Raw genomic sequence first — 25,808 nt, 5'->3', positions numbered from 1 at the left:
GTCTTGCCCTCTCTCACTCTGTGGCTTTCTCCGAGGAATGGCACATTTGGACACCTGGACTATTTCTTCCTCTTTGGGACCGGACCAATTGTTGGGAGCATCTGTCCTGGATGTTGGATCCAGCTCGTTGTCTGCCTTAACAAATTACTCAGCCTCCCTAAGTGTTTGTTCTACTCCTCTGCTAAATGTTTGAATCTCCTTTTCGTTTAAGATTTAGAGTTGAACATTATGCTCCAAAATGGCCTTGGCACCAGTTAATTAGTGCTGATATAGTGCATCCAGACTGAGCAATACCCAACATGCAGGTCACACAGGGTTTGGCTGCCCTGTTTTGTTTTGTTTGTTAGGTTGGTTGGGGTTTGCCTATGAATGGGAACACTGAAGAGTTTTGTACGATATTTATTGAAGTTAAAGAATGTCATTCATTTGCTGACATTATGTGATTCAGTATAAGCAAACGTCCGCTCCAAATGTGAAGTCATATGAGGGGTACTACCTGTGACTCTATACTATGTGGAAATAATCCCCTTCTGTTAAATATTTTCAAATAATTAAAATTTTTAAAAAGGCCAAATAAATAGAATAAAATGTCTACCCCTAGGCCCCACTGCCATGTTTCTTCCTTGCATAAGTCACTGGGCAATCATCAGTGAGGTAATATCAGTCAAAGGAGCCTGTATAGGAATATATAAATATCAGTCACTGACATTTCTTAGAATGCTAATAACATTTTGTCTGCCCAGACAAGTCAGAGTCTCAAGTTTTTCTATACATAAGCCACCGTAGTATAATTTACTATGGAACTCTCAGTACATACAATAATGTCCAAGCAAGTTTCCCAAATTTACTGATTCTCTGGAGTGTCTCCCACTCCCACAATCCACTTAAGAACTTCACTAGTAACCAATAAAAGAAGCAATGGGGATCCTTCTGTATCCAAGAAATAGGTACTTGCCAATAAGCAACTTAAAAGCATGAAATTCGGTCTAAAATATATTTTATATGTTCATACAACATCTAGCAGAGCATTGTTAGAATAGTGTATGTTCAAGAGCATGAGAAGACAAGCCACAGTCTGGGAGAAAATACTTGCAAAACAGATATCTGATTAAAAAAAAAACGCTAACCAAAATATACAAAGAACTCCTAAAATTCAACAATCAGAAATCAAACAACCCGATTTTTTAAATGGGCAAAAGATAGGAATAGACCTCTCACTGAAGAAATTATAGAGGTGGCAAATAAGCCCATGAAAGGTTCTCAGCATCTTCTGTCATGAGGGAATTGCAAATTAAAACAATAATAAGAAACTACTACATACCTATTAGAATCACCAAATCCATAACATGACATCACCAAATCCTGGTGAGGATGGGGGGCAACAGCAACTCTCATTCATTGCTGATGGGAATGCAAAATGATACAGGCACTTTGGAAGAAACATGACAGTTTCTTTAAAAACGAAATACACTCTTTCCATATATACAGCATTCATGCTCTTTGGTATTTCCCCAAATGAATTAAAAACTCATTTGTAGGGATGCCTGGGTGGCTCAGCTGGTTAAGTATCTGCCCTTGGGGGATCCCTGGGTGGCGCAGCGGTTTGGCGCCTGCCTTTGGCCCAGGGTGCGATCCTGGAGACCCGGGATCGAATCCCACATCGGGCTCCCGGTGCATGGAGCCTGCTTCTCCCTCTGCCTGTGTCTCTGCCTCTCTCTCTCTCTCTCTCTCTCTCTCTCTGTGACTATCATAAATAAATAAAAATTAAAAAAAAAAAAGTATCTGCCCTTGGCTCAGGTCATGATCTCAGGATCTTGGGATAGAGTCCCCTCCCTGTTCAGTGGGGAGTCTGCTGCTGCCTCTCCTCTGCCCCTCCCCTCAGCTTATGCTTTCTCTCTCTCTCAAATAAATAAATAAAATCTTAAAAAAAAAATCATTTCTATAGAAACCTGCACATGGATGCTTGGATGCTTAGAGCAGCTTTACTTACAATTGCGAAAACTCGGAAGCAACCAAAATGTTCCTTAGTAGATGAATGGATAAATAATAAACTGTGATCCATCCAGACAACAGAGTATTATTCAGCGCTAAGGAGGAATGAGTTATTAAGAGGAAGAACTATAACTAATAATAACTTATTACTAAGTGAAAGAAGGCAACCTGGAAAGGCTACGTACCATGTGATCCCAACTGTGGAAAAGGCAAAACTACAGAGACAGTAAAAGACTTGTGGTCGTCAGGGGTTGGGGAGAAGGGGGATGGATAGGCAGAGGCTAAAATCACAGAAGATTTTTAGGCGAATGAAATTATTCTGTATGACACTATAACAGTGGCTACATTTCACTATACCTTCATTCAAACCCATAGAATGTATAACACCAAAAGTGAACCATAAACTATGGACTTTGGGTTTTTTAGATATTTTATTTATTTATTAGAGAGAGAGAGAGAGCAAGAGTGGGAGGGGCAAGGGGAGAAAGAGAAGCAGCCTCCCCACTGAGCAGAGAGCCCAACACAGGGCTGGATCCCAGGACCTTGACATCAGATCTGAGCCAAAGTCAAACACTTAACCGACTGGGCCACCCAGGAGTTCCTAAACTATGGACTTCGGATGACAATAATGTGTTGGCATGGGTTCCTGAATTGTAACAAATGTACCACTCTGGTAGGGGATGTTGGCAATGGGACAGGCCGTGCATGTATGGGGACAGGGGATACCTGAGAACTCTGTACTTTCTACTAAATTTTCTGTGAACCTGAAACTGCTTTAGAAAATAAAGCTGGTTTTGCCAGGTTAAGCAAAGGCTCAACCAAAGCCAACTCCCAACTGGAGATGCCACTGTATGCCTCCATTATCCTGGAGGGTGGTGGCACAGCCTGAAAAGCAGAAAGTAATGCATTTCCACTGGACACAGTCATGGAAATAGACCAAAGAAGTTTCTGTAACCCTGGAAACAAAGCCAGACATATCATTTCAGTTCTAAAGGGCAGGTTCTAAACAGCCTTAATGCTATCCAACGCCATTGCTAATGCTACACATGTAGTCCTCACACTACACACGCCGATCATAGGAGGTACGGCAGGAAAGTCCATATGAAAAGATCAGCACCTCTGGTCTGAAATTAAAGAAATAATTGTGGGAGAACAGTGAATGCAAATTCTTTCTCTTCTAAAGCTAAGAAAGCTAGTTCGTTGCCGGTCAGAAAGCCTCTTTACAACTACTGTCAGCTAAAAGACTAAAAGGAACAACCCCATAGGGAAAATAATTTTCCCGGGCCTTAACAGTTCTGAGGAAGTTCATGAACATCCACATGAAAGTGCACTCAAATGGCTTATGCATCAGGGTATGCACTGAACTTGCCAGGTTCACATTTTAAACGAAGATAAGCATATAGCGCAGCCCCCTACGGGAAGCTCTACTGAGACCCAAACTTACAATTATGGCTCCTTTGAAAGGACCTTGAAAGGCATTTAGTCCAACCTGCCACCCAATGCAGATCTCTTTTCTGAAACATATTCGAGAAGCCATCATGCTGCATCTGCTTAGAGAGAGAGAATTTGTTGTGCCCTAAAATTCCCCATTTCAGGGGATCCCTGGGTGGCTCAGCGGTTTAGCACCTGCCTTTGGCCCAGGGCGTGATCCTGGAGTCTCGGATCGAGTCCCACATCAGGCTCCCAGCATGGAGCCGCTTTTCCCTCCTCCTGTGTCTCTGCCTCTCTCTCTCTATGTCTATCATAAATAAATAAATAAATAAATAAATCTTAAAAAAAAAATTTCCCATTTCACTGTTAGGACATTTTCGCTTCTGGATAGCAAAACCTACCCCCATTTAACTATTAACCATTGGGTTAATGCCTTCTTTCTAGAACGAGAGATTAAGAATGACCCTTCTTCCTGACTCCAGCCCTTAACAGCTGTGTGAGCTTCAGCAAGTTACCGAATTGCTGAAATGTTAGCACCATGCCTGGTGTATGACTAGCACCCCATAATTTATTAGCTGTTCTTCTAATTAGCTATTAGACACAATAACCCCTCCCATAATTATGGAATGGCGGCTCCATTTGTTAGGCTTGTAAGGAACAGAGACATTCTCAGATTTCCTTCAATCAGTGACTATCAACTTTTCTGTGGAATACTAGATGTGAGGGCCCCACACTTGAAGGGTTTCATGGCACCGTTATCCTGGGATTCACCTGAATCAGCACTGTTTGGGTGTGGCTCTTCTTCCCTGATGGATTCGCAGCAGGCCAAGTTCTCACGTGTCCTCATTTCTCTGGCACCAGCTTGCTGTCAGGTTCCACCTTTGACCTCTGAGCTCTGACCAGCAGCAGGCTGGGCTCTGGCTGTACACCACATCACGTGGTGCTCAATTCAGCAATCTCATTTTCTGGAATTGCATAGCAACAGAGACACTAAAAAAAAAAAAAAAAAAGTTTTACATCTTGCCAAAATTTGGCAGCACACTTTGGTAATGTTTGAGGCAATGCAGTAAACCACCACGCATCAATTGAGAAGTGCTGTCTTAAGCAACGAGATTTATCTGGAGGCCACCCTGGGAGATAGAGGAGTCCAGAATCTCCACCTCAAAGCCAGGCGTCCTGGAGACTAGCGCTCAATCCAGGAGCTGGAAGGTTGCTTAGGATACAATGCGGCTCTAACAACTGGGTTATAACAGTAAATAAAATTGCCATCTGTTGAGCTCTTAATATGGGCCAGGCACCGGGCCAAGCATTTTACAAGTGTTAGCTATCTTTTTTTTAAACCTGTTTAAATTGTGAAATAAAATACTCTTAGATTAAAGTGTTCAAAACAAATGTACAGTATAATGAACAATCCCAAAGCAAACACTAGCTCCTCGGTCAAGAAGTAGAATAACTTCAAGCACCGTAGGATCCCCCTGCCCCAAGTATTCCTGTCTGTCCCAGAAACCTCCTCTCCCCAGAAGCAACTAGTCTTTCAACTTTCATAATCATCACTCCCTTAATTTTCTTTAGAGTTTGCTCAACAATATATGCTACACAATATAAACTCCATCATATATAGTTTAGTGCTGCCAATTATTACATTTTAAAATAAAGTCACATAGTATTATTACTTCTTTCATTCAATATTGTGTTTGTAAGATTCATTCATGTTGTTCCCCACAGCATAGCTCATTCATTTTTTTGGTGCCGTATAGTACTCCATCGTGTGACTGTATCACAATCCAGCTATTCATCCTATAGTCGACGGATCTTTGCGTTGTTTCCAGCATGAGGCTATGAACAAAGTCATAGACAAGCTCGTATATATATTCTGTGGTATATGAGAAGTTCTTTTTAGAGGTGTATATCCAAGAATAGAATGACTGGGTTGTGCAATGTGCATGTCTTCAGGTTACTAGAGAATGCTGAAGTGTTTTCCAAAATGGTTATACTAATCTACATTCCCACCAGCGGCAATGAGGTTTCTGGTTCTCCACATGCTCTTCATCAACACTTGGTATTAACAGATTTTTCAAATCTTGCCAATCTGATATGCATGTGTAGTATTTAATTATAGTTTTAACGCCTAGGTTTTTAAAGCTTTAAATACATTGACTCCTACTTCATACGTTCATCTCAATCTTACGACTTTTGCTCAACATTGCATTTATGGGATTCATCTGTTGTTGTTGCATAAGGAACCTCAACGTATTTCCCTCATTAATGAGGTTGATTGTATTTCCATGTTTTTGAGTCATGCTCAATCCTCTTGTTCAAGCCTTTTGCTTGTTTGTCCATGGGGCTGGCAGTCTTTTTTCTTATTGATTTGTAGATTTTTTCCCAATTCTAGATCCTGGTTCTCTGGTGTGGTGTTCCATGTTGCAGATACCTTCTTTCACTCTCTTGTGTGTCTCTTTAATCCTTACAAGGTGAAGGTAAAGATATTATGGCATCTATTTCATAGTTGAGGAGACACAACAGAGCCTTCGAGAAGGTCACTGACTTGTTCGGGGTCACCTTGCTAATTAGCCTCACAGCTAGGAAAGCAAGCCTGGATCTGCCCGCTGGCCACACGCAGGCCAGGCCCATCAGTCCCTTCCAGTGCTCTGAGGTCCTCGCGCCACTTCTGCTCCAGCTCCCTCTTCCTGCCTCACGACTTCCACTTTCTGCCCTCTCCTTGTGTGGCCTTCCCAATCCCTAATTCCAGATGTTCTCACTCGCTTGGGTCCTTCAGACTCCCCAGAGGAGGTCGTCAGCTCCATTTGACACCGCCCCGTCACACGGGCTTCACGCCAGACCACATCACGGCCGTGGCTCTGGCACTCTCCCAGGCCAACTGGCCGTGGCCAACATGGCGGAATCACAGGGTCAGCCCGCCTCAGGGGGAGCCGCGGCCGGAAAAGCAACTCAGCAGACAGACTGCTCCTCAAAGCAGCTTTCTCCTCTGGATTTTCACCTTTCAGGCTAATCCTTGCCTGTTCCTTCGACATTATCCTAACGATAACTCTCAAGCAGCCTGTCCAACTGGCCGGGGAGTCTTCCAGGATGCCACACTCCCCACCTGAGGCAACGCGAGCCTCAATTCCCATCACTTCCTATCAAATCCTATCCGGTCTAAGTCACTAGTAAGTCTGCCCACTCTTTCCAGGGTAGACCCACTCGGGCCTCCACCCCAACCCCAGTTCCATCCCAGGGCAGCCCTCCACCATCTCCTACCTGGAAGCCAAAGAGCTACCTCATGTTCTCTTCACTTGCACTCTCTGTTCACTTCCTAATCTGTTCTCCACACAGCAGCCAGAGGGATCTATGCAAAATGCCAGTCCAGTCATGTCAGATTGTTCAAGACTTTCCATTGGCTTCTGTTTCTCTTGGCATAAGGACCAAAACCCATAAGCTGAACCTCAAGGCCCTGCAAGGTTTGGCTCTTGCTTCCTCTTCACTCTTTCCCTTGCTCCCTGCTCTTTGCTCCCCTGGGAACCCCTCCAGTCCTATTGACGGGCCAGGCACACCCTCCCCACAGGGCCTTTGCACTTGCACTTTGTCACCTTTCACCACACCCCACCTGGTCAATTTCAGGCCCCAGCGGTTGTGACCTGCACATCCCTGCATACCGTTATCTCAGTTGTAGGCCAGACATGGTTGGTGCAAACAAGATAGCATTGTCTTCAGCCTGTCAGACAGGCAAAGATTATGATTATTGATAAAATCCTGTGTTGGGGCTGCAAGAAAACATGCACTCTGATTTGCACTCCCATTCACGGTCCATTTGAATGGTAGGAAATATGGCAACAACTGTCATTTAAATGTTTCAGACCTTTGACCAGGCATTTTCACCTCCGCAAATGTATCCTTTAGAAAGAAATACTCTTGCCAGTTGATGCAAAAGGTTATGCAGAACAAGTTCTGTGGTAACATTGTTCATAACAGTGAAAAGTGGAAATGGGTCACATATCAAAAAGACACTAAACTGTGGTACATTCATGAAATAGAGTATTACTTGGCCATTTAAAAGCACTGGGTAGATCCCTTTGTATTCATGTGGAGGGATATCAGGAGGTCTATCAAGGTGAAAAAAAAATTAAAAAGAGTATGATTCCATTTTCATATTTTTAAAATATGTGTGTGACAACTGTATTTTTAAATTTAAATTCAATTTAATTAACGTATAGTGTATTATTAGTTTCGGAGGCTAAAATTAACAAGTCAGGAAACAACAGGTGTTGGTGAGGATGCAGAGAAAGGGGACCCCTCTTACACCGTTGGTGGGAATGCAAACTGGTGCAGCCGCTCTGACAGCTGTATTTTTAAAATTTGGAGAAATGCACGAATCTATTGACAGTGGCTGTCTCTGGTAAAAGAGGATGAGTTAACAGGAGGATGAGTTAATTTTTCCTTCCCTTTCCTTTCCTTTCCTTCCCCTTTCAGTGATGTTTGATTTTGCTATTTTATTACCACAGTTTATAATCTGAAAAAAATTGAATACGGAGAAAAAAAAGATAACAGTTACATAATTAGATCTACTGTGTCTCTCTTCTCCCTAGAATGCGAGCACTCTGAGGTCAGCAAATGCTTTCACCCCATTCGATGTTGTTTCCACACAGCCTAGCCAGGAACACAGGTGTTCACCAAACATTCATCCACTGAATGAGTAAATGAATGAATGAACGAACTGATTCTGTGGCCCCGTAAAATGTGGCACCCAGTCAACACTCCAGAAACAGACCGATGGCTGCCTCCCCTCTCGAGCTGTACTCCATGCTGTAGAAAGTCGTAGAAGTCTCTCCCCCTTTTCTAGCTGGCCTATCAAGTTGTTTGTGGATATTGAGATTTAGGGCCTTCACACCAGTACTGATTTAGGCAAATAATTTTATATTTTTGTACCTGTCAAATTTTATCTTTAGAGTTTTGTTCACATCTGTCAAGGTATTTTAAAGCCCAAACCCTGACATCTAACGAAATATAAGTCCTACTAGCTTTATGTGACCTACGCTTGATTTAGATGACTTACATGTTTACTTCTAATTTAGTTATAAACAAAGAAAATTACAAGGACAGAGCCCCCAACAGAACCTGGCAGCCCTCTGTGAGAGGTGGCTCTCCACGTTGACTTGGAAGAGCCTGGTCTTTCTGTGCACAATTAAGCCCAAGCACATTGAACTCATTCTGACCTCAGGGCCATTGCACTTGCAACTCTTTCCACTTGGAAAGCTTTGTCCGGATGGTAACTCCTTCTGGATATTCAGGGCTCGGCTCTAAGGTTATCTCATCAGAAAGGTCCTCCTACTGCCCAATCTAAAATACCTCCCCCCACCAACTCCGCATTACCTTGTTTTGTTTTCTTTAAAGCACTTAGCAATAGCGAAAGTGACCTGGATCATATTTCTTATTTACCTCTTTATAACCTGCTCTCTCCCTCTACCCTCAAGTCAGTGGGGACATTGTCAGCCTTATTTGGCTCTATCTCCTGTACCTGGGACACGGTACTTACTTAATAAATATTTGCCAAGAGGATGAATAAACAGACTTGGGTCAGATAGACACCTGTGACTCCACTTGCCTGAAAACTGTTCTCTAGACCCTTGTCCTCATTTTATCTGTGAGGATGTTTTATTAGTTTCCTGGGGCTGCTGTAACAAATTACCAATTACCCCAACAAGTTGGGGGGGGGGGGCTTTAAAATACCACAATGTATTCTCTCATAATTCCAGAGGCCAGAAGTCCAAAATTAAGATGTTAAAAAGGCAGTGCTTCCTCTGGGGGCTCTCGGAGACAATCTGTTGCTTGCCTCTTCTAGCTTCGGGTGGCTGTTGGTGTTCCCTGGCTTGGGGCTGCATCACCCCGATCTTCAAGGCCCAATCTCTATCTGCTCCATCTTTACATCCCTTTCTCCCCTTTTGGTGTCCTTGTAAAATCGCCCTCTTAAAAGAAGACAGGTGATGGCATTTCGGGCCCACTGGATAATCCAGGATAATCTCTCTAACTCAAGATGCTTAACTCAATCACATCTGTAAGACTTGACCACTCACTACGGTAGGCAGTACATTCTACATTCGTAGGTTTCAGGGATTAGCACCCAGTATCTTTGGGGGCCACCATTCAGCCCCCTGCAGATGTCATTAGCAACTCTGAGAAATGCCTTTGCAAAATGGGGACTCATCACGTGTCTGGGATTTCTCTCTCCTGCTCCTCTGGTAGCGCCTGCCACAGAGGAAAGCTCAGGAAATGTTTCCTGAATTAATAAGTGCATAGATATTGTTCTGCTCTACCACTCTCCACCCCAGCCCTCAAAGGGAGAAGAAAAAAGAAAAACGGGCCTATAGTTCCTTTAGTATAGCTGGTTTCCCCAATGCACAGATTCTCGAGAAGCCAGAATGGGTTTGGAAACTGTGGCATCTTTTCATAAGTGAGCTCCATCTGACATGCTGCCAATACCCACCGGGAAGGATATATGATTAGTGAATGGGTAACAAGACTAAAATTATTTACAAATGAGCCTTGCCCACTAAAGAGGGTTTGGGCTGTGCTCACATTTGGTTTCTCTCCCTCTCCAGCACTCTGAGGAGGGTTGTGTTACAGCCAAATTAGTTCTTCGGCTTTTGTGATACTAGATAAGAGAATAGGGAGAGACCAAAGGGCACTAATGAGGCATCAGGAAAATTAGTGTGCCTTTCCCAAATGGAGGGGACCCCTGATGTACCTTACATAAAAGTATAGCCTCTGGGGAAGGCTGCTCAAATCCATTCTAGGGTCATTCCATAGTAAAAACTATTTTCAGATCCCTAGTCTGGCTCCCAGAGTGGCACCATAAACCTGATTTCCCTGCTGATAGAGCAAGTTACTCTACACTTATTGCACATATTATGCATTAATAATTCCTTGGCAAAGCTAGAGAGCAAAGGCCTGCTGATGTAGGACCTTGGTCTGCATCCCCAGGCTCCCACCATGACTCTTGAGGTATTCTTGAGGGTTATCTTGAGAAGCTGTCAGTTGGTGGGGTTCAGTATCCTGAGACTGCCTCTGGGCCCCAGGCGTCCCCACTGCTAAGCAGCAGAGGAAAAGCTCTGACAGTTGAGGATGGAGGTGGGTCACCGTATCTTATCATCAGGATGGTGGTGATCATTGGTCTTACACTCAACCCCTCGAACCCCTTGAGCACCCCCCTCCATCACCCTGCAGGAAGGACTTGGGGTGAAAGGGGAGTGGGCTTGAGGATGACCAAGTGGATTTCCATGAGGTCTGTAAGTGGAAGAGGAGATTCTTCTCTCCCTGCTCCCTAGAATAAACACCGAGAGGGCCAAACAGGCCCGGGAGAGGGCCAAGGAGCAAGCAGGATGCACAGGTCTAACTTGAAAGATGAAGAAGGGATTGAGGCACACATGTGGTTCAGCCCAGCATGCCAGCAGAGAAGCCCAGATACAAGCTCACCCACAACTGTCCCACCTAGAACAAGATGTGCATTTGCCTCTAGTGCCCTCCTCATCAGAGTGGTAGTGCTGCCACGAAGCACAGGGACATCCATTCCATGGAAAGCTGCTTGCTTCAGGGGAGCTATGACACGCCATGGCATTTCTTGCTCTGTGTAGTAATTAGGACCTGGGGTTGATGGCACAGTTTTCCTGAGAACACATCAGGGCAATTATAAAGCCTATCAATGGGGCAGTGATGATTCACTGTGCAAAGAATCTAAACAAACTAGTCCTTTCTAATTCCCATTATGGCTTTTCATGAAGGGAGGCACACATGTCCTGTGGTTGAGGAAAAGAATGCATATCACCAGTTCTTACTTGCAGTAACTTATCTGTGAGTTTGTGAAAGGGTTGAACCCCTTCTGGGAAATAGCCTGAACTGGAGAAATGGAAACAAAATTGTATCTCATCTAATACAATGCCCGCACTGGTGAGTTTGAAACAAGGAGCTCAAGGGGTTTGAGAGAGCACCAGAACAGATTATAAAAATTTCATGGGTTAATTCTGTTGAAAACTTGGTCCTTTAGGGACGCCTGGGTGGCTCGTGGTTGAGCATCTGCCTTCAGCTCAGGGTGTGATCCCGGAGTCCTGAGATCAAGTCCGGCATCAGGTGCCCCTCTGCCTGTGTCTCTGCCTCTCTCTGTGTGTCTCTCATGAATGAATAAATAAATAAACTCTTCTAAAAAAAAGAAAAGAAAGAAAACTTGGTCCCTTAAAAAAAGGACAGTCTTTCCTTCACAAAGGAAAAGACTGATAGGTCTAACTATAAAAAGAAAAGATTTCTGAATCTACACACACATGCATACGCACACACAAATCCACCAGAAATAAAATCAAAAGACAAATAGTACATCAGGAAAAGATCTTGCAATTTCTAACACAAAGGTTTACTTTATTTAACATATAAAGAGCCTTCATAATTAAATAAGAGGAAGGTGAACACTTTAATAGAAAAATGAGTAACTTACTAATAAAAGAAGTAAGAATCATCAATGATCAGAGATGCCATGGAAATAAATAGATGAAATTCTTTCCTGTCAGGCTGAAAGATGAAAAAGATCAAAGGCACAGGTGAGGCAGGGATTGAGAATTTTCACACATGCTGGCCAAATTTAAGAAATTAAAAATTTTTTTTAAAGATTTTATTTATTATTTATTCATGAAAGACACTGAGAGAGAGAGAGAGCAGAGAGCAGAGACACAGGCAGAGGGAGAAGCAGGCTCCATGCAGGGAGCCTGATGTGGGACTTGATCCCGGGACTCCGGGATCACGCCCTGGGCCAAAGGCAGGGGCTAAACCACTGAGCTACCCAGGGATCCCAAGAAATTAAAATTTTTAAATGCATATCCATTTCATTTATAAGAAAGCATCCCAAATAACCATGAATGTGAGAAAAGATTTAGCTATAGAAGACATTTATTATAACAATCATATATATTATTAATACTAATAATATATATTATTAACATTAAATATATATATATATGTGAAACAACCTAAATGCCCTGAATTGAGGATTTAAATACATTATAGTTTAAGAATAGCCATCTACTAGGATACAATGCAGTCTTTAAAAGTGATTATTTGAAAGGGGTGCCTGGGTGGTTCATTCAGTGAAGCATCCAACTCTTGGTTTCAGCTCAGGTAGTGATCTCATGGTTGTGAAATCGAGCCCCACATTGGGCTCCACTCTCAGCGTGGAATCTGCTTGAGATTCTCTCTTCCTCTCCCTCAGCCCCTCCCACTTGACCTCTCTCTAATATAAATACACACATCCTTTTAAAAAAGTAATTACTTAAAAAGGATGTAAATATACATATCTTTTTAAAAAAGTGATTATTTAAAAAGAATGATTTCAACTATTTATGTTGACTACAGTATTATATAGTTCTAAATATATAATTTCATGTAGTATCCATATCTACATAGGTATATTATGGAATGCTACTCTGAGTAAAGTCATTTAGTTTGGGGAGTGGGACCTAAAATATATATAAATATATGACAGATAAATAGATAGGTCTAGATATAGTTATGTAGACAGATAACAAAATATTAACAGGTAGTTCTATGTCTGTGGTAACTCATTTAGGCTGCTTATTTTTCTTCCGAATGTTTAGTAAAAATTGCTTTATATGCAAGGGGAAAAGATACAACCATTTCAAAAAGACAGAACGCGCATGTGGGCAAATATCCTTGAGGTAGAAGCATCCGTTTTGGCCACTGAGGATTCACAGAGTAAGCAAAAGAAGTCCACACTAAATCACTTGGAATTAAGGTAGCCATATAATTTATCACCAAAACCAGGACACTTTTGAGACCGAAAGGACAAGCTATTAATAATTTTGTATAATCCGGGACTCCCCAGGCAAACTCAGCCATGTGGTCATCCTACCTAGGATGAAAAATCTGTTTAATTGCCTTTGCAAACAGCCCAGGGTTGGAGTATCAGAGTAAACCACAAACACACACCTCCCTTTGATCCGTACAGTCGGGTGCAATTTCTAGACACACCGGCCAGATGGCTAAAGGATCTTGGGAAGTTCAAGTTTGTCACCTGATGAGTTCCTATCAACAGAGCCCTAATTTTACAGCTTCGTTCTTAGTAAAAAGTATTTCTCAAAAAAAAAAAAAGTATTTCTCAAAGAAATATGCCACTTGCCTAAGAACACACAGTATTATGCTCCTGTTCTCTCTCGCTGTAGATTTTCATCTTGGAGACATTGTGTAACACTTTCAAACCTTTCCTGATTCCAAATCCCCTCGTGACTCGCCTATTTTCCACTAAGGGCTTTGTTGGAGGGAATTATTGTCTACGTGGCCCAAGGCTCTCACTTAAGAAGGCCACTGTCCCCCATGCAAGGTGGGGCCACGGGCCAGTCTCGGCCTCCCCCTCCCTCACCGCCTTTCTCCCGCAGCCCCCACTTTTCTGCCCCAGCAGCAGGCAGCAGCCCTGGCCTGCATTTGTCTCCCACACGTCGCAACAGCACCTTCTCAGGGGCTCTCTGATCCCTGGCTGCACACTTGTCTCCCTGACTGTCTGCTTCTGGCAAAAGCAACTACTGAGTCCATGTCCCTGGCACGGGGCCAGATGAAGCCAGTCCATCAACCACTCTTGTGCCAATTAGAAAATGAGGTTTGCAAATCCTTTATGTAGCCCACCTCCCTTGCAAACTTGAGTATCTATTGGGCATTAGAAGAGACTTTTCTTGTTGTTGTTTAGCCAGAGTCTGTGAATGCCAAGGTATTTGCGTAGGTGGAAAAATGAAAGCCTTCTCAACTGAAGCAGTCAGGGGCATGAAGTGGCACACACTAAAGATTCAGAACAAAGTTAGAACAAAGCAATTCTGTTCGAAAGTAATGTCTGTATTTTTTGTTTGTTTGTTTGTTTTAGTGTCTGTATGTTAGAGATGGTTACACAGCTACACGGGACGAGAGCTCAGGTGGGCTCTGTTCGCACACGGGATCCTGTCACTCTCACAATATTCTCCCTGGATTTGATGCTCCCCGCATGGGGCCCACTTGGAGCTCATCAGCTGATCAATGCTCCAACGTTTGCCCTCACCCCCCTAAGAGTCCGGCACCTGCCATTCCTTAGCATTGATTACACACTAGGCCACACGCGTTGCTAAATCAATCATGGGTCAATCCATAATTGAAACGACTCTCTTTGCACCTCCTGCTGCCAAATTTATAAACTGATATACATGTCAATGTCTCCTCCTCCAAGCCAAGCTTAGGATGACTTAAACCATAACAGAAGTATGAACAACCAAATTTAGATACCAAGATTGTTCTATTTATTCCATCACACAAGGCAGACTATTTCCCAACACAGCTCCCATCTTAACTGCTCACATATACAAAGGGTCATCAATAACCCCCTTCCTTCCTGCTAGTCCATCTAGCACTTTCATGAGCATCAGGAGAGGCATACTTCCTTGAAGAAACTTTACTTCTGTTAGAAAATAGCTTCATGGTCCTGATTTTGTTAGAATAAGCCACTTTTGTGCCATCTGCCTAGAAAATTATCACAATAAATCTACGATGTCTGTCCTGTGAATGAATGGTGCTCCCTTAAAAGTGGCACAATTGTGCAGTACACAACCTATGCAATGACCATGGCCAGGTGTTTGCTAACTGTGGAATATACAAAACCAGAGGAAGGGCGCCATGCTTTGTTTCCACTCTGTGCCTCACTTTTATTATCTAGAAGCTGGGAACAATAACAGCTATCTAGCATGGGCATCCTAATAGAGTAAGCAAGAGAAAGAGGCAACCATATTACTTGATTATTGCATAAGAACTATATCCATTTTCTTTGCTTCTACAAATTCATTCAATTACATAATTTGGCTTTCATACATTGAAAGGGAAAAGACTTTGGGTTTAACTCATAGTGATGGATGATCACTCTTACTGGCTTTCTGTGCGAGGAAAGAAGCCTGTCATGGCAAAGAAGTTGCTGAGGGTTAGGTGGTCACTCTCTGGAAATGAAAAAGAAAGCAAGAAAACTGGAAATTAGTTGTCCTACGTCAGGGTTTCGGGATCCTATCACTATCATTTTGGGGTGGATAAATCTTCCTGTGCTTCTGATGGCGGTGGGATATCCACCAGCATCCCTGGCCTCTACCTCCTAGATGTACACACCACCCCCAGTCAGGACAACCAGAAATGTCTCCAGCTGTTGCCAAATATCCCTGGAGTGAGGAGGGGAGGCAGAAAAATCATCCCTGGTGGAGAAACACTGGCCCACATTGGAGTTTAAATGTATAGCCTTAGTATCATTCTTGGGAAGTAGTAAATCTGTGAATAAGCTGGCCTCCAAACAATAGAGACCTGTGCCTTACTCTAAGTTCTGCAGCAATTATCTTAATGAACCTAAAGATATCAGGCTCCTATTTCCTGTCATACAAATATAACCCAAATTCTGGCCTCTCATTTTCCGGATTTCCTCCTTTTGAGAGTGTCGGGCTGGTGCTGGAAGAAAGGTGTTAGGGACTGCTGGGGGCTGCTCCCCACTCTCTCTGTGCCTGGCCACCTCCTGGGGTCTGAGGACTGCCATCTTCTCTTGAATAGTGGTGCTGCTACCACACAGCACTGGCAGGAAGTAAAACTAGCAACTTGCAACCTTACACCTACGGCTCTCATGTAGGTGTAAGCCCCTAACTCAACTTCCTACAACACCGCTACCTAAGACCAGGCCATTTAAAACCTTGAGGGAAGCAAAAGAAAAGACAACATAGAAAACCTTATGACTGGTCACTGGGTTTTGAAGGATTCCAGACTCACAGCTAGGTCATCCCAGAAGGGTTGCCCTACTGGACACTACCTGGCCCAGCTCCTGGCCCATAAGAGGCTCTCACCCGCCTGCTCCCCACACCAGGGAAGCTCAGCCCTCATCCCAGGTCCACTTCCCACCTCTCTTCTGGTCTCCTGTGCCCATGACTCCTTCTTCTCACCCTGGGATGACCGACAGATGGGAATATCCCCACAGTCTCAACCACTAACCACAGGGGTTGGTCTTTCAGAGACTTGGAAGAACAATCTCTCAACAACTCATCTTCCTAAGTCTGAGATATTTGATCTGGAAAATCACCCTGGGGGAGGCTTTCACCAAGAGTCCAAGCTGGCTGTAGCCATTGGGCCCAATCTTCATGGTACCTATGAAGTAGGCGTTAGGTCAGGTTTCCAGTCACATCATGAGATGTCCTCATGACAAGTGCTGAACAAATGTTGAACCTATAACACACTTCTCAGGAATAAAAAATACTTTTCAAGAGATAAGAATGCTGTGGTCTGAATGATTATCCACCCACAAATCCATATGTTGAAATCCTACTCCCGAAGATAATGATCTCAGGTTGTAAGGCCTTAGGGGCCTGGGGGAGGAAGATTGGATCTTGACAGTGTAACCCTTATCAAAGAGACATTAGGGAGCTAGCTCGCCTTTTCCACCACGTGGGGACCTGGTAAAAAGGGGCCATCTACAAACCAAGAAACCCTCACTGAACACTGCATTTTGGCGTCTAGCCTCCAGAACTGTGAGAAACACATTTCTGTTGTTTACAAGCCCCCGAGTCTATAGTTAATTTGTTACAGCAACCCAAACAGACCAAGACAGAGTATTCTCAATCCACTGTGGAAAAGAAACATTTTCCCCCCAACACATAGCAAAATATATCATAAAACAAGAGCGATTCAAACTCTGAAATTGGGCTGGAAAAGACAAACCAAGCCATGGAACAGAAAAGAGAGCTCAGCAACAGACCCATGTATTTGGGAAGTGAGTATATGACTTATTTCTACAGAAAGGCTAAACTATTCAATACATGCCCCCCAGGAAAAACTGGTAACTGTTTGGAAGATCCAAAATTAAATTTTAAACCTCACATCATTAACCAAAAATATCTCAGAGCTAAATGTAAAAACAAAAACCTATAAAGCATAAAGAAAAAAATACAAGAAAATATTTTGTGCCCTTGGGGGAAGAGAAAGTCTTCTTAGGCAAGGTACAAAATGCAAAAGGCCTCAAGGAAAAATCTAATACATCAGACTACAACCAAAAGAAAAAGTGTATAGACAAGATGCCACACATGAGGTTAAAAGAAGACAAGCATCAGGCTAGAAAATTACATTATTTCCAAACAGACAAAAGCTCTCAATCTAGAATGTACAAAGAATTCCTAGGAATCAATAAAAAGATCTGAAAATGTCAATAACAAATCATCAAAAGGTACTGACAGCAATGTACAGAGTGAAAATACAATAGACATAGAAGAACAAATGCTCAAAAATATACCCGAAATGAGAGAAGCACAAATTAAACAAGATGTGTTTTTTCCCTAATATTATGCAAAATTCAAATGTTTGAAAATGTTGGGTAGGAATCAGGGCGTGAGGCAATGGGCCCATTCCTACATAGTTCATGGGAGCATGAATCAGTCAGCTCCTTCAGAAGACAATTTGGCAGAACTATGAAAATTTAAAATGCACATACCCAGCACTTCTACTTTTAGGTAGAAATACTCCCTCGTGTGCCCAGGAAGCAGATCTAAAAATAAAGATGTTGACCACTCTGGTTTTTGTAAAAGCAGAAACCTCAATGTCTATCACTAGGACAACAGACAGACTCCAGAATGTTTTATGGAATAGTATGCAGCAGTTTAAAGGAACGAGGTGTTTCCGTATACAAAGGCATGCAATCGCCTGTGTGAAAAAGGAAAATTGCAGAAAAATATCCACAAAACTATCTGCTGCACCTGTCAATCTTGTCTATGCTCACGCTAAGCTTCTTTGTCAACCACGGATGAAATATGTCTCTCTACAAAATGATGCTGTTCATGTTTAAGAGAAAATAAGAACACACATGCAGCAATGTCACCTATCCCTGTAATGATAAATATATACAGTAGGTATACATGTAGAAAATTGTTTGAAAAGGCGCCTTCAGATTTGGGGGTATGGGACTGATCTGGGGGCAGGGGAATGTCCACATATAAAGGAAATACAGGGATTTTTCCCCATATTACTACTGCTTTACTATCTCATGGGAACGCATTCACATGTAACTTGTAGGATACAGTATTAAGCTTGTTTTAATAAAAGACAATACACTTATTTTGGAGGGATGAAGTAACTTGCAGAGACCCCACTCTGCTTACTATTTTTTTTTTAATTTTTATTTATTTATGACAGTTACAGAGAGAGAGAGAGGCAGAGACACAGGCAGAGGGAGAAGCAGGCTCCATGCACCGGGAGCCCGATGTGGGACTCGATCCCGGGTCTCCAGGATCGCGCCCTGGGCCAAAGGCAGGCGCCAAACCGCTGCGCCACCCAGGAGATCTGCTTACTATTAAGACAACTATTTACATTGCTGTGCAAAAGCAGTTTTGCCTCCAAGTACACTTTGGATATATATTTTTTTCTCATTTCAATAGATGTTTATTGAAAACTTTTACTTATTTTTTAAAATATTTTATTTAAATTCAATTTGCCAACATATAACACCCAGTGCTCATCCCATAAGTGCCCTCCTCAGTGCCTATCACCCAGTCACCCCATCCCCCAAACTTTCTACATACCTTTGTTTCCCAGAGTTAGGAGTCTCTCATTTTTTTAAAAGATTTATTTATTTATTTATTTATGATAGACATAGGGAGAGAGAGAGGCAGAGACACAGGCAGAGGGAGAAGCAGGCTCCATGCCGGGAGCCCGATGCAGGACTCGATCCTGGGACTCCAGGATCACGCTCTGGGTCAAAGGCAGGCGCCAAACCGCTGAGCCACCCAGGGATCCCCGAGTCTCTCATGGTTTGTCTCACTCTCTAATTTTTCCCCACTCAGTTTGCTTCCTTCCCTTATAGTCCCTTTCACTATTTCTCATATTCTACATGAGTGAGCCCATATGATAATTGCCTTTCTCTGATTGACTTATTTCACTCAGCATAATACCCTCCAGTTCCACCCACATTGAAGCAAATGGTGGGTATTCATCCTTTCTGATGGCTAATATCCCACTGTATACATAAACCACATCTTCTTCATCCATCCATCTGTCAAAGGACACCGAGGCTCCTTCCACAGTTTGGCTGTTGTGGACATTGCTGCTGTGAACACTGGGGTGCAGGTGTCCTGTCATTTCACTACATCTGTATCTAGTAGTGCAATTGCTGGGTCATAGGGTAGCTCTATTTTTAACTTCTTGAGGAACCTCCACACAGTTTTCCAGAGCAGCTGTACTAGTTTGCATTCCCGCCAACAGTGCAAGAGGGTTCCCCTTTCTCCACATCCTTGCCAACATTTGTTGTTTCCTGTCTTGTTAATTTTAGCCATTCTCACTGGTGTGAGGTGGTATCTCATTGTGGTTTTGATTTGTATTTCCCTGATGGCAAGTGATGCAGAGCATTTTCTCATGTGCTTGTTGGCCACGTGTACACACACTTTGGATTTTGCATAACAGAAAAGTCTCGTAGGGCCTTTGCCGGCACAAAAAGATATGCACCCTGGCCTAAAGTCCATGTCAAATGAAGTGTCAAGGCTGAAGACTTCTGCTAGAAGTCTCCACCAACTGATGCGGGACAACAGCCCCATACAAAGGAACAGGAGCTTTGGTTTCCATTCTAAGTGGAAGGATAATCAGAAGCACGAGCCCTCCCAGCATCAGAGGGTCAGCCTCTTGCTGACTGGCCACTGTTGTCCACACAATGCACTGCAACTATAGTAATAATCATAGCAAACATTTACGGCTGTCCACCATGTGCCAGGCCCTGTGCTGGGGGCTCAATGTCAAGAGTCTTACTTCATCCTCATGATGATCTGAAGAGCAGAGCCTTGGTTCCCATTTAATGGATGAGGAAACTGAGGTCAAGATGGATTAAGAAAGGTTCTCAAGCAAACGACTGAAGAGCAGCTCTCCTTGACACCTGCCAATCTCAAGCCCGGGCTCTAGCCTCCACTCTGCACTGCCTCCCCAGCTCTATGAACTGGTGAATTTGGAGGGGTGGGGGTGGGGCTTTGCTCCAATTAATAAGTCCACATAGAGTCTCAAATTGGTATGTATTTATATTTAGGTGAAGGACCAAGTGATTTCTACAATAATGCTAAAGAGACACTCCTGTCTGACCCCTGAGAAAGGGCAATGGATAGAAAAGGACCTGGCCTTGCCACATTCAGGGAAGTGGGGACCTCCTCAGCCCACAGCATCACGGTGGTTCTGGGGAGCCCCGAGAGAGCAACGAAGTCACAGGTGAGTCTGCCAGGGGCATCAAGGCAGCTGTACCTCAACATCGCACTTTCCCGATTTGGGGCCTTTCTGCCAAAGCCAGAAGGCAAATTGCATGTTTTTGTGGTTCTATTTATTAACAGAGTCCCTGTTTATTTAGACCAGACACGTGGCGAGGGCCTTATATTGAGACCAACAACCCAGAGCCTGGAATTCCTACTCCACTTGCTACTGGGGGTCTTTTATCCCAGTCCCCTTTGATCCAGCAGCATGTGAGGGGCAGGGAAGAGGCAGGCAACCCTGTCTAGCAAGGCGAGGGAGACAGCACACCTGCCCTCCAGATGCGGTGAGCTCTTAGAAAAGGTAACAACGTATGTAGCAAATTTCCCCCAAAATTACAATTCTCAGAGAGAGGGGGTTAGGGAAATAAATTTCAGGAGAAGAGTGGCAGATGGGATAGATGGATTCAATTAAGACAAAGAACATCAAACAATTCCAGGGATGCCTCATTCTAATGGAATGTCATTCTCTCCTCCTCGCCTCCGGGGAGCTCCCAACAACCGTCTAGGTAGGAAGTAGGGTGCACACACAGTGCCTCGACCCCAGCGGGAGCTTAATATCCTCAAATGAGAGAGCTAATATTACCTCTTCTCTTTTCAATAATGAGGTAAAACAGCACATGAATCAGACTAAGTGAATGCAGGCTGCGTATTAGATGCACATCTCTCCAGAACCAGGTGTGATTCAGATTAAGGAGGTATTTTCCATCTCTGTGGACCTGATTTCTTTATTTGGTCTACGAAAGAGTCTCCTTTTTAATTAAAACAACCACTGTTATTTTTCTAAGAAAGATAAGAAAACAATAAAAATATTTACACCCTTTTTATCTTCCCAAAAGTTAATCATGAAGGGAAGAAGGTGTTATACCTTTGCTAGGCAGTTTTATCACATAGACGTTATATTAATATGCTTTAAATGACTGTTTGGCAGGTCTGTTTATACCTATTAAGAATGTATAAGATTCTTGTTGCCACTAGCAATCTTTGTAACTCTTTACTACCAAAAGGAATTCAAGTCTGCAATAAATCTGCCATATGTATAGTTGATATGTAAGTCTAGACATGTATATAATACTATATATGCACCACGTTGACCTCAGTTTTCATCAAAAGTCAAGTGTAAAAGTCTAGTAGCGTGATGAGCAATACTTCCTGCCTTCTCTGGCTCCCAGTGGTATAATTTAATTGACAGCCATGTTCTCCAGTTACTAAGTCACAGGTGGGTTAGAGTTTCACAAAGTTGGTGTTATTATCTCTAGAGTCGGTGGAATCACTGCAAAGCCGAGGGTGGAAACCGCAATTATACTCCAGAAGTCTAACTGCAGTAATGTATACGCGTTCTGGTTATCAGTTAAACAGGCAATGAATGGCTCCAACATCTGTCTGTTTTGTAGAGATGCTAACCCACTTTTTGGTTCCAGCCCATACTTTACTATGTTACAAACTCAAATGCTCCCAGCTAGAAGGGAATAATATTTAGGCTGTCCCACCAGCTTCAGGATGCTGTGTAGAAATAATCTCTACTTGAGAGATTTGGCTGGGAGAGTAAACTAATATTAAAATACTGGACTGTTGCCTTGTTTCTCTGAGACTGAGATGCCCTGACTCCTCTGGATGATAAGCTTCCTTTGGTTTCTTAGATTATCGAAAATGGTTCCTGAGAGAGGAGAATTTTCTGGCAGGTCCTAACCTTTGGGCTTGAGTCCCTTGATCACTTTACTCTCTACACACCTCAAGGAGGGCAGGGTTGTAAGGACACCAATGTGATAGCGTTGCTATCAGTAAAGACTTGTTCCCAACAGTTACATCATGACCTTGTCCTTGATGAATTCTTTCCATAAAGTAGTGATTGAGTTTAAATAGCAAAAATTTGAATGCCCAGGGATAAAGGTAAATTACAAAACTTGGCATGTAGGAGATTCTGGAGTAAACCAGTCCCACTGAGCTGGCAAGGATGATTCACAGCTCACAGGAAGTTCAAAAGAGGAACAAGGAGCATTGCTCAGACAATGTTGTTTTGTTATCTCATCACTTTATACACAAACCATTCTGTATCAGTTATGTATTCTCATGTAACAAGTTATCCCAGAATTTATCAATCTAAAACAGCAAACACCAATAGTTTACTCTCATAGTTTACAGGGGGAAGGGGGAAGGGAATCCAGGCATGACTTAACGGGGTGTCTCTGCTCCAAGGTCTCTCACATACGTGGGCCAGGGCTGTGGTCTCATCTCAAGGCTTGACTAGAGAAAAGAATGTTCTCAGTCACGTGGCTATTGACCGCACCTCATGGGCTGTTGGACCAAGGACCTCAGTTCCTCTCTGTTGGCCAGAGGCCTCCCCAGTTCCCTGCTACCTGTGCCTCTCCATAGGGCAGCTCACAAGATCAGTCTTCACCTTACCATGATACATCTTCCCCAATCTCTAAGGTGCAGAGCAAATCCTATCTTCTCTGTGACACATTTTCGGGTCATTCCAAACTAGATTTTAGTTCCCTGTATAGGTAGGCACAACTCTGAGAGACCATACTATTCACTGCCCTGGCCAGTCACTGTGTACTTGTTTTTCCAAGGAGTTGATAAGTTTCACACCTTCCTTCTTCCATAGAGACCACCAGACTGCTTCTCCATACTGGGCTAAGTCTCGTTTGTCTTCCTCTGTTGACGGCACTAGTCGGTGACAGGCAATATTGGTTGAAAAGATGGATGGATGTATGGATGGATGGATGGATGGATATTTGGAAGGAAATGTCAAGCACATTGTCTAGCATATCATAAGAAATCAAAAAGTAATAAATATCTGTTAATAGCACCAACTCTTAAAATGAGAATTCTCCACTTGCCGGCATGTTAGCCACTTAGTAGTGGTCCCTATGGAGAAACCCTTCCAAAGACAGCAGAGGCAAATCAAACTTGTCTGGGTCTGACAAAACACAAGCCTATCCACACAAACATCACAACTGAAGACCAGTCCATAGCTCCTCCTTCATTGCTCATCCTAACCCTGGCTTTGAGGCACAGGATGCCAAGTGTAGAGGCATTAGATAGATGGCATAGCCAGGACAGTCCAGAGCAACTTCAAATCAGTGTGCTTCGGCCACTGGGCAGAAACAAAAGTGGTAAGAACGAAAAGGGTACTGGGGAAAATAAAAAAGACATTGATTGTGAGGGAGTGCCCATATATTTTAGGTAATTCCTAGTAAACGAAAGGATTCAGAGAGAGAGAGAAAGAGAACGAGATACCAGAACTTTTAAGGCCTTTCTTGCCTACCCCTAGGGAGAGGAGGAGAAATCTCAATTAATGCACCAAACACCCAAAATGCAGAGGACATCTAACGCTTCCTTTCTAGCTGGCTAGCGCAGTTAAGCCTGGAGTGCTCCCGGGAGTCAGATTCCCGGCCGGAGGTTGCAGGCGCAGGTCGCTGATGGAGCCACCCTGGAATCACGGCAGGGAGCGCTGGAAACTGCTCCAGGGCTGGGCCCAGCAAGCAGCCCGCTCCGAGCGCTGAGGGTGCCCTCCCGCCACCGTGGCCCTGGAGCAGGGGCTGCGCCGTGGTTCCCGCAGAACCCGAGACACGCACCGCGCGCCGCGCGTCCGGGGACACCGCGACCCTGAGTTTTGGGCTTTGCAAGGTCCCGCCGCCTGAGATGGCCCCTGACTCGCCTGCTTCTTTTTCTTTTAAGCACCACTTCCATCCACCCATTGGTCTCAGCTCCCAAAGGCATCCGCGGACCCCCCCCCCCCACGGTCCCCAGGTCCACCGTGACAGGAAAGAAAGGGTGAAGGGAGTGGGAGGAGAGCCGGGAGCTGGTCACCACCAGGGTCGCCTCCCGGCTTGGGATGCTCTTGGGGCTAACCTGTCCGGCTCCCCTCCACCCCCCACACGCCCCGGGCTGCAGGAGCGGGGGAGGCGGATGCTCGGAGGGGGAGAGCCCGTCCGGCTCCCCGCCCACCCGTACACCCAGCGGACCGCGGCGGCGGGGGTCTCCGCGGGGGCGCCTCACCGTGGACCACAGCGAGCCGGCGAGGGCAGGGCGCTGCAAGGGCGGCGTGCGGAAACTTTCCGTCGTCTGGAGGCCGCTCGGCGGGGTCGTGCCTCTCCCCGGCCGGCCCCCGCCCCCGCCCCCGCCCCCGCCCCGCTCGGTCTGCGCGCCGCGGCCCCTCCGACCCCGGCTCGGGCCTCCGGGCGCGCGAGAAGGCGGTGCCGGCGGTGACCGGGCGCAGCATCCCCGCGCCCGCGCGCACCGCCGCCGCCGGGGCCTGGCGCGCCGCCCCGCCCCTCCCCTCCCCGGCGGCCCCGCCCCGCCCCTCCCCTCCCCCGGCGGCCCCGCCCCGCCCCTCCCCCGGCGGCCCCGCCCCGCCCCTCCCCGGCGGCCCCGCCCCGCCCCTCCCCCAGCGGCCCCGCCCCTCCCTGGCGGCCCCTCCCCTCCCCCTGCAGCCCCTCCCCTCCTCCGGAGACGGCCCCTCCCCTCCCCTCCCCTCCCCTCCCCGGCGGGCGGGCGGGCGGCGAGCTGCAGGCGCCTCTCTGCTGCCCCCCGCGGCCGCGCCCCCAGCGCCTGCTCGGGCTCCGGCTCGGGCTCGGGCTCGGGCTCGGGCTCGGGCTCCGGCTCCGGCTCGGGCTCGGGCTCGGGCTCCTCCCCCCGCCCCCCTGCCGCCCTCCCCTCCTCCTCCCTCCCGCCCTCCCCCTTTCAGAGCACTCAATGTCGGAACGTTCCGAAGATGACGTCGGAGCGTTCTCGAATCCCGTGTCTCTCGGCTGCTGCTGCCGAAGGAACAGGGAAAAAGCAACAAGAAGGAAGAGCAATGGCGACACTGGATCGCAAAGTGCCCAGTCCGGAGGCGTTTCTGGGCAAGCCCTGGTCCTCCTGGATCGACGCCGCCAAATTACACTGCTCCGACAGTAAGAACCCCACCGCCTCCTCCTCCTTTTATTATCCTGTAACCTTTCCATTCACCTAGAGCCACTGGGAAAAAGTGTGTGTGTGAGAGAGAGAGTGGCCCCCGGTGTCGTCCATGCTTCTCCCTCTCTCCCTAAATAAATACACACAGAGACAGATCATCAATGCACAGAGAGAGGCCCTGCTGCCGGGGCT

General features: G+C 45.2%; 1 protein-coding gene and 1 long non-coding RNA gene across 8 annotated transcripts in view; one reads left to right on the top strand and one right to left on the bottom strand.

Annotated features, from left to right (window-relative positions):
- LOC140613521 (uncharacterized) overlaps window positions 1-24,857 on the bottom strand; it is a 32,145-nt gene extending 7,288 nt beyond the window's left edge. The window contains exons 1-2 of the long non-coding RNA XR_012014517.1: window positions 24,720-24,857; window positions 4,195-4,413 (exon numbers count right to left, since the gene is read on the bottom strand). This is a non-coding gene — a long non-coding RNA (uncharacterized lncRNA). The remainder of the gene's footprint in view (window positions 1-4,194; window positions 4,414-24,719) is intronic.
- A 426-nt stretch (window positions 24,858-25,283) lies between these two features.
- ATXN7L1 (ataxin 7 like 1) overlaps window positions 25,284-25,808 on the top strand; it is a 245,291-nt gene continuing 244,766 nt past the window's right edge. For 6 of the 7 annotated variants that reach the window (XR_012014177.1, XM_072791529.1, XM_072791528.1 and 3 more), the window contains exon 1: window positions 25,284-25,615. Coding sequence is in view for 6 of the 7 variants with exons in the window: in XM_072791529.1 (XP_072647630.1) it covers window positions 25,435-25,615 (181 nt within the window). In the remaining variant the exon portion in view is untranslated. The remainder of the gene's footprint in view (window positions 25,616-25,808) is intronic. The other variant, XM_072791527.1, reaches the window with a different exon arrangement.

The sequence above is a fragment of the Canis lupus genome, chromosome 21 (assembly GCF_048164855.1).
Source record: "Canis lupus baileyi chromosome 21, mCanLup2.hap1, whole genome shotgun sequence".
NCBI lineage: Eukaryota > Metazoa > Chordata > Mammalia > Carnivora > Canidae > Canis > Canis lupus.
Note: the sequence above shows the minus strand (reverse complement) of the source record. Positions and strands in the feature narration are given on the sequence as shown.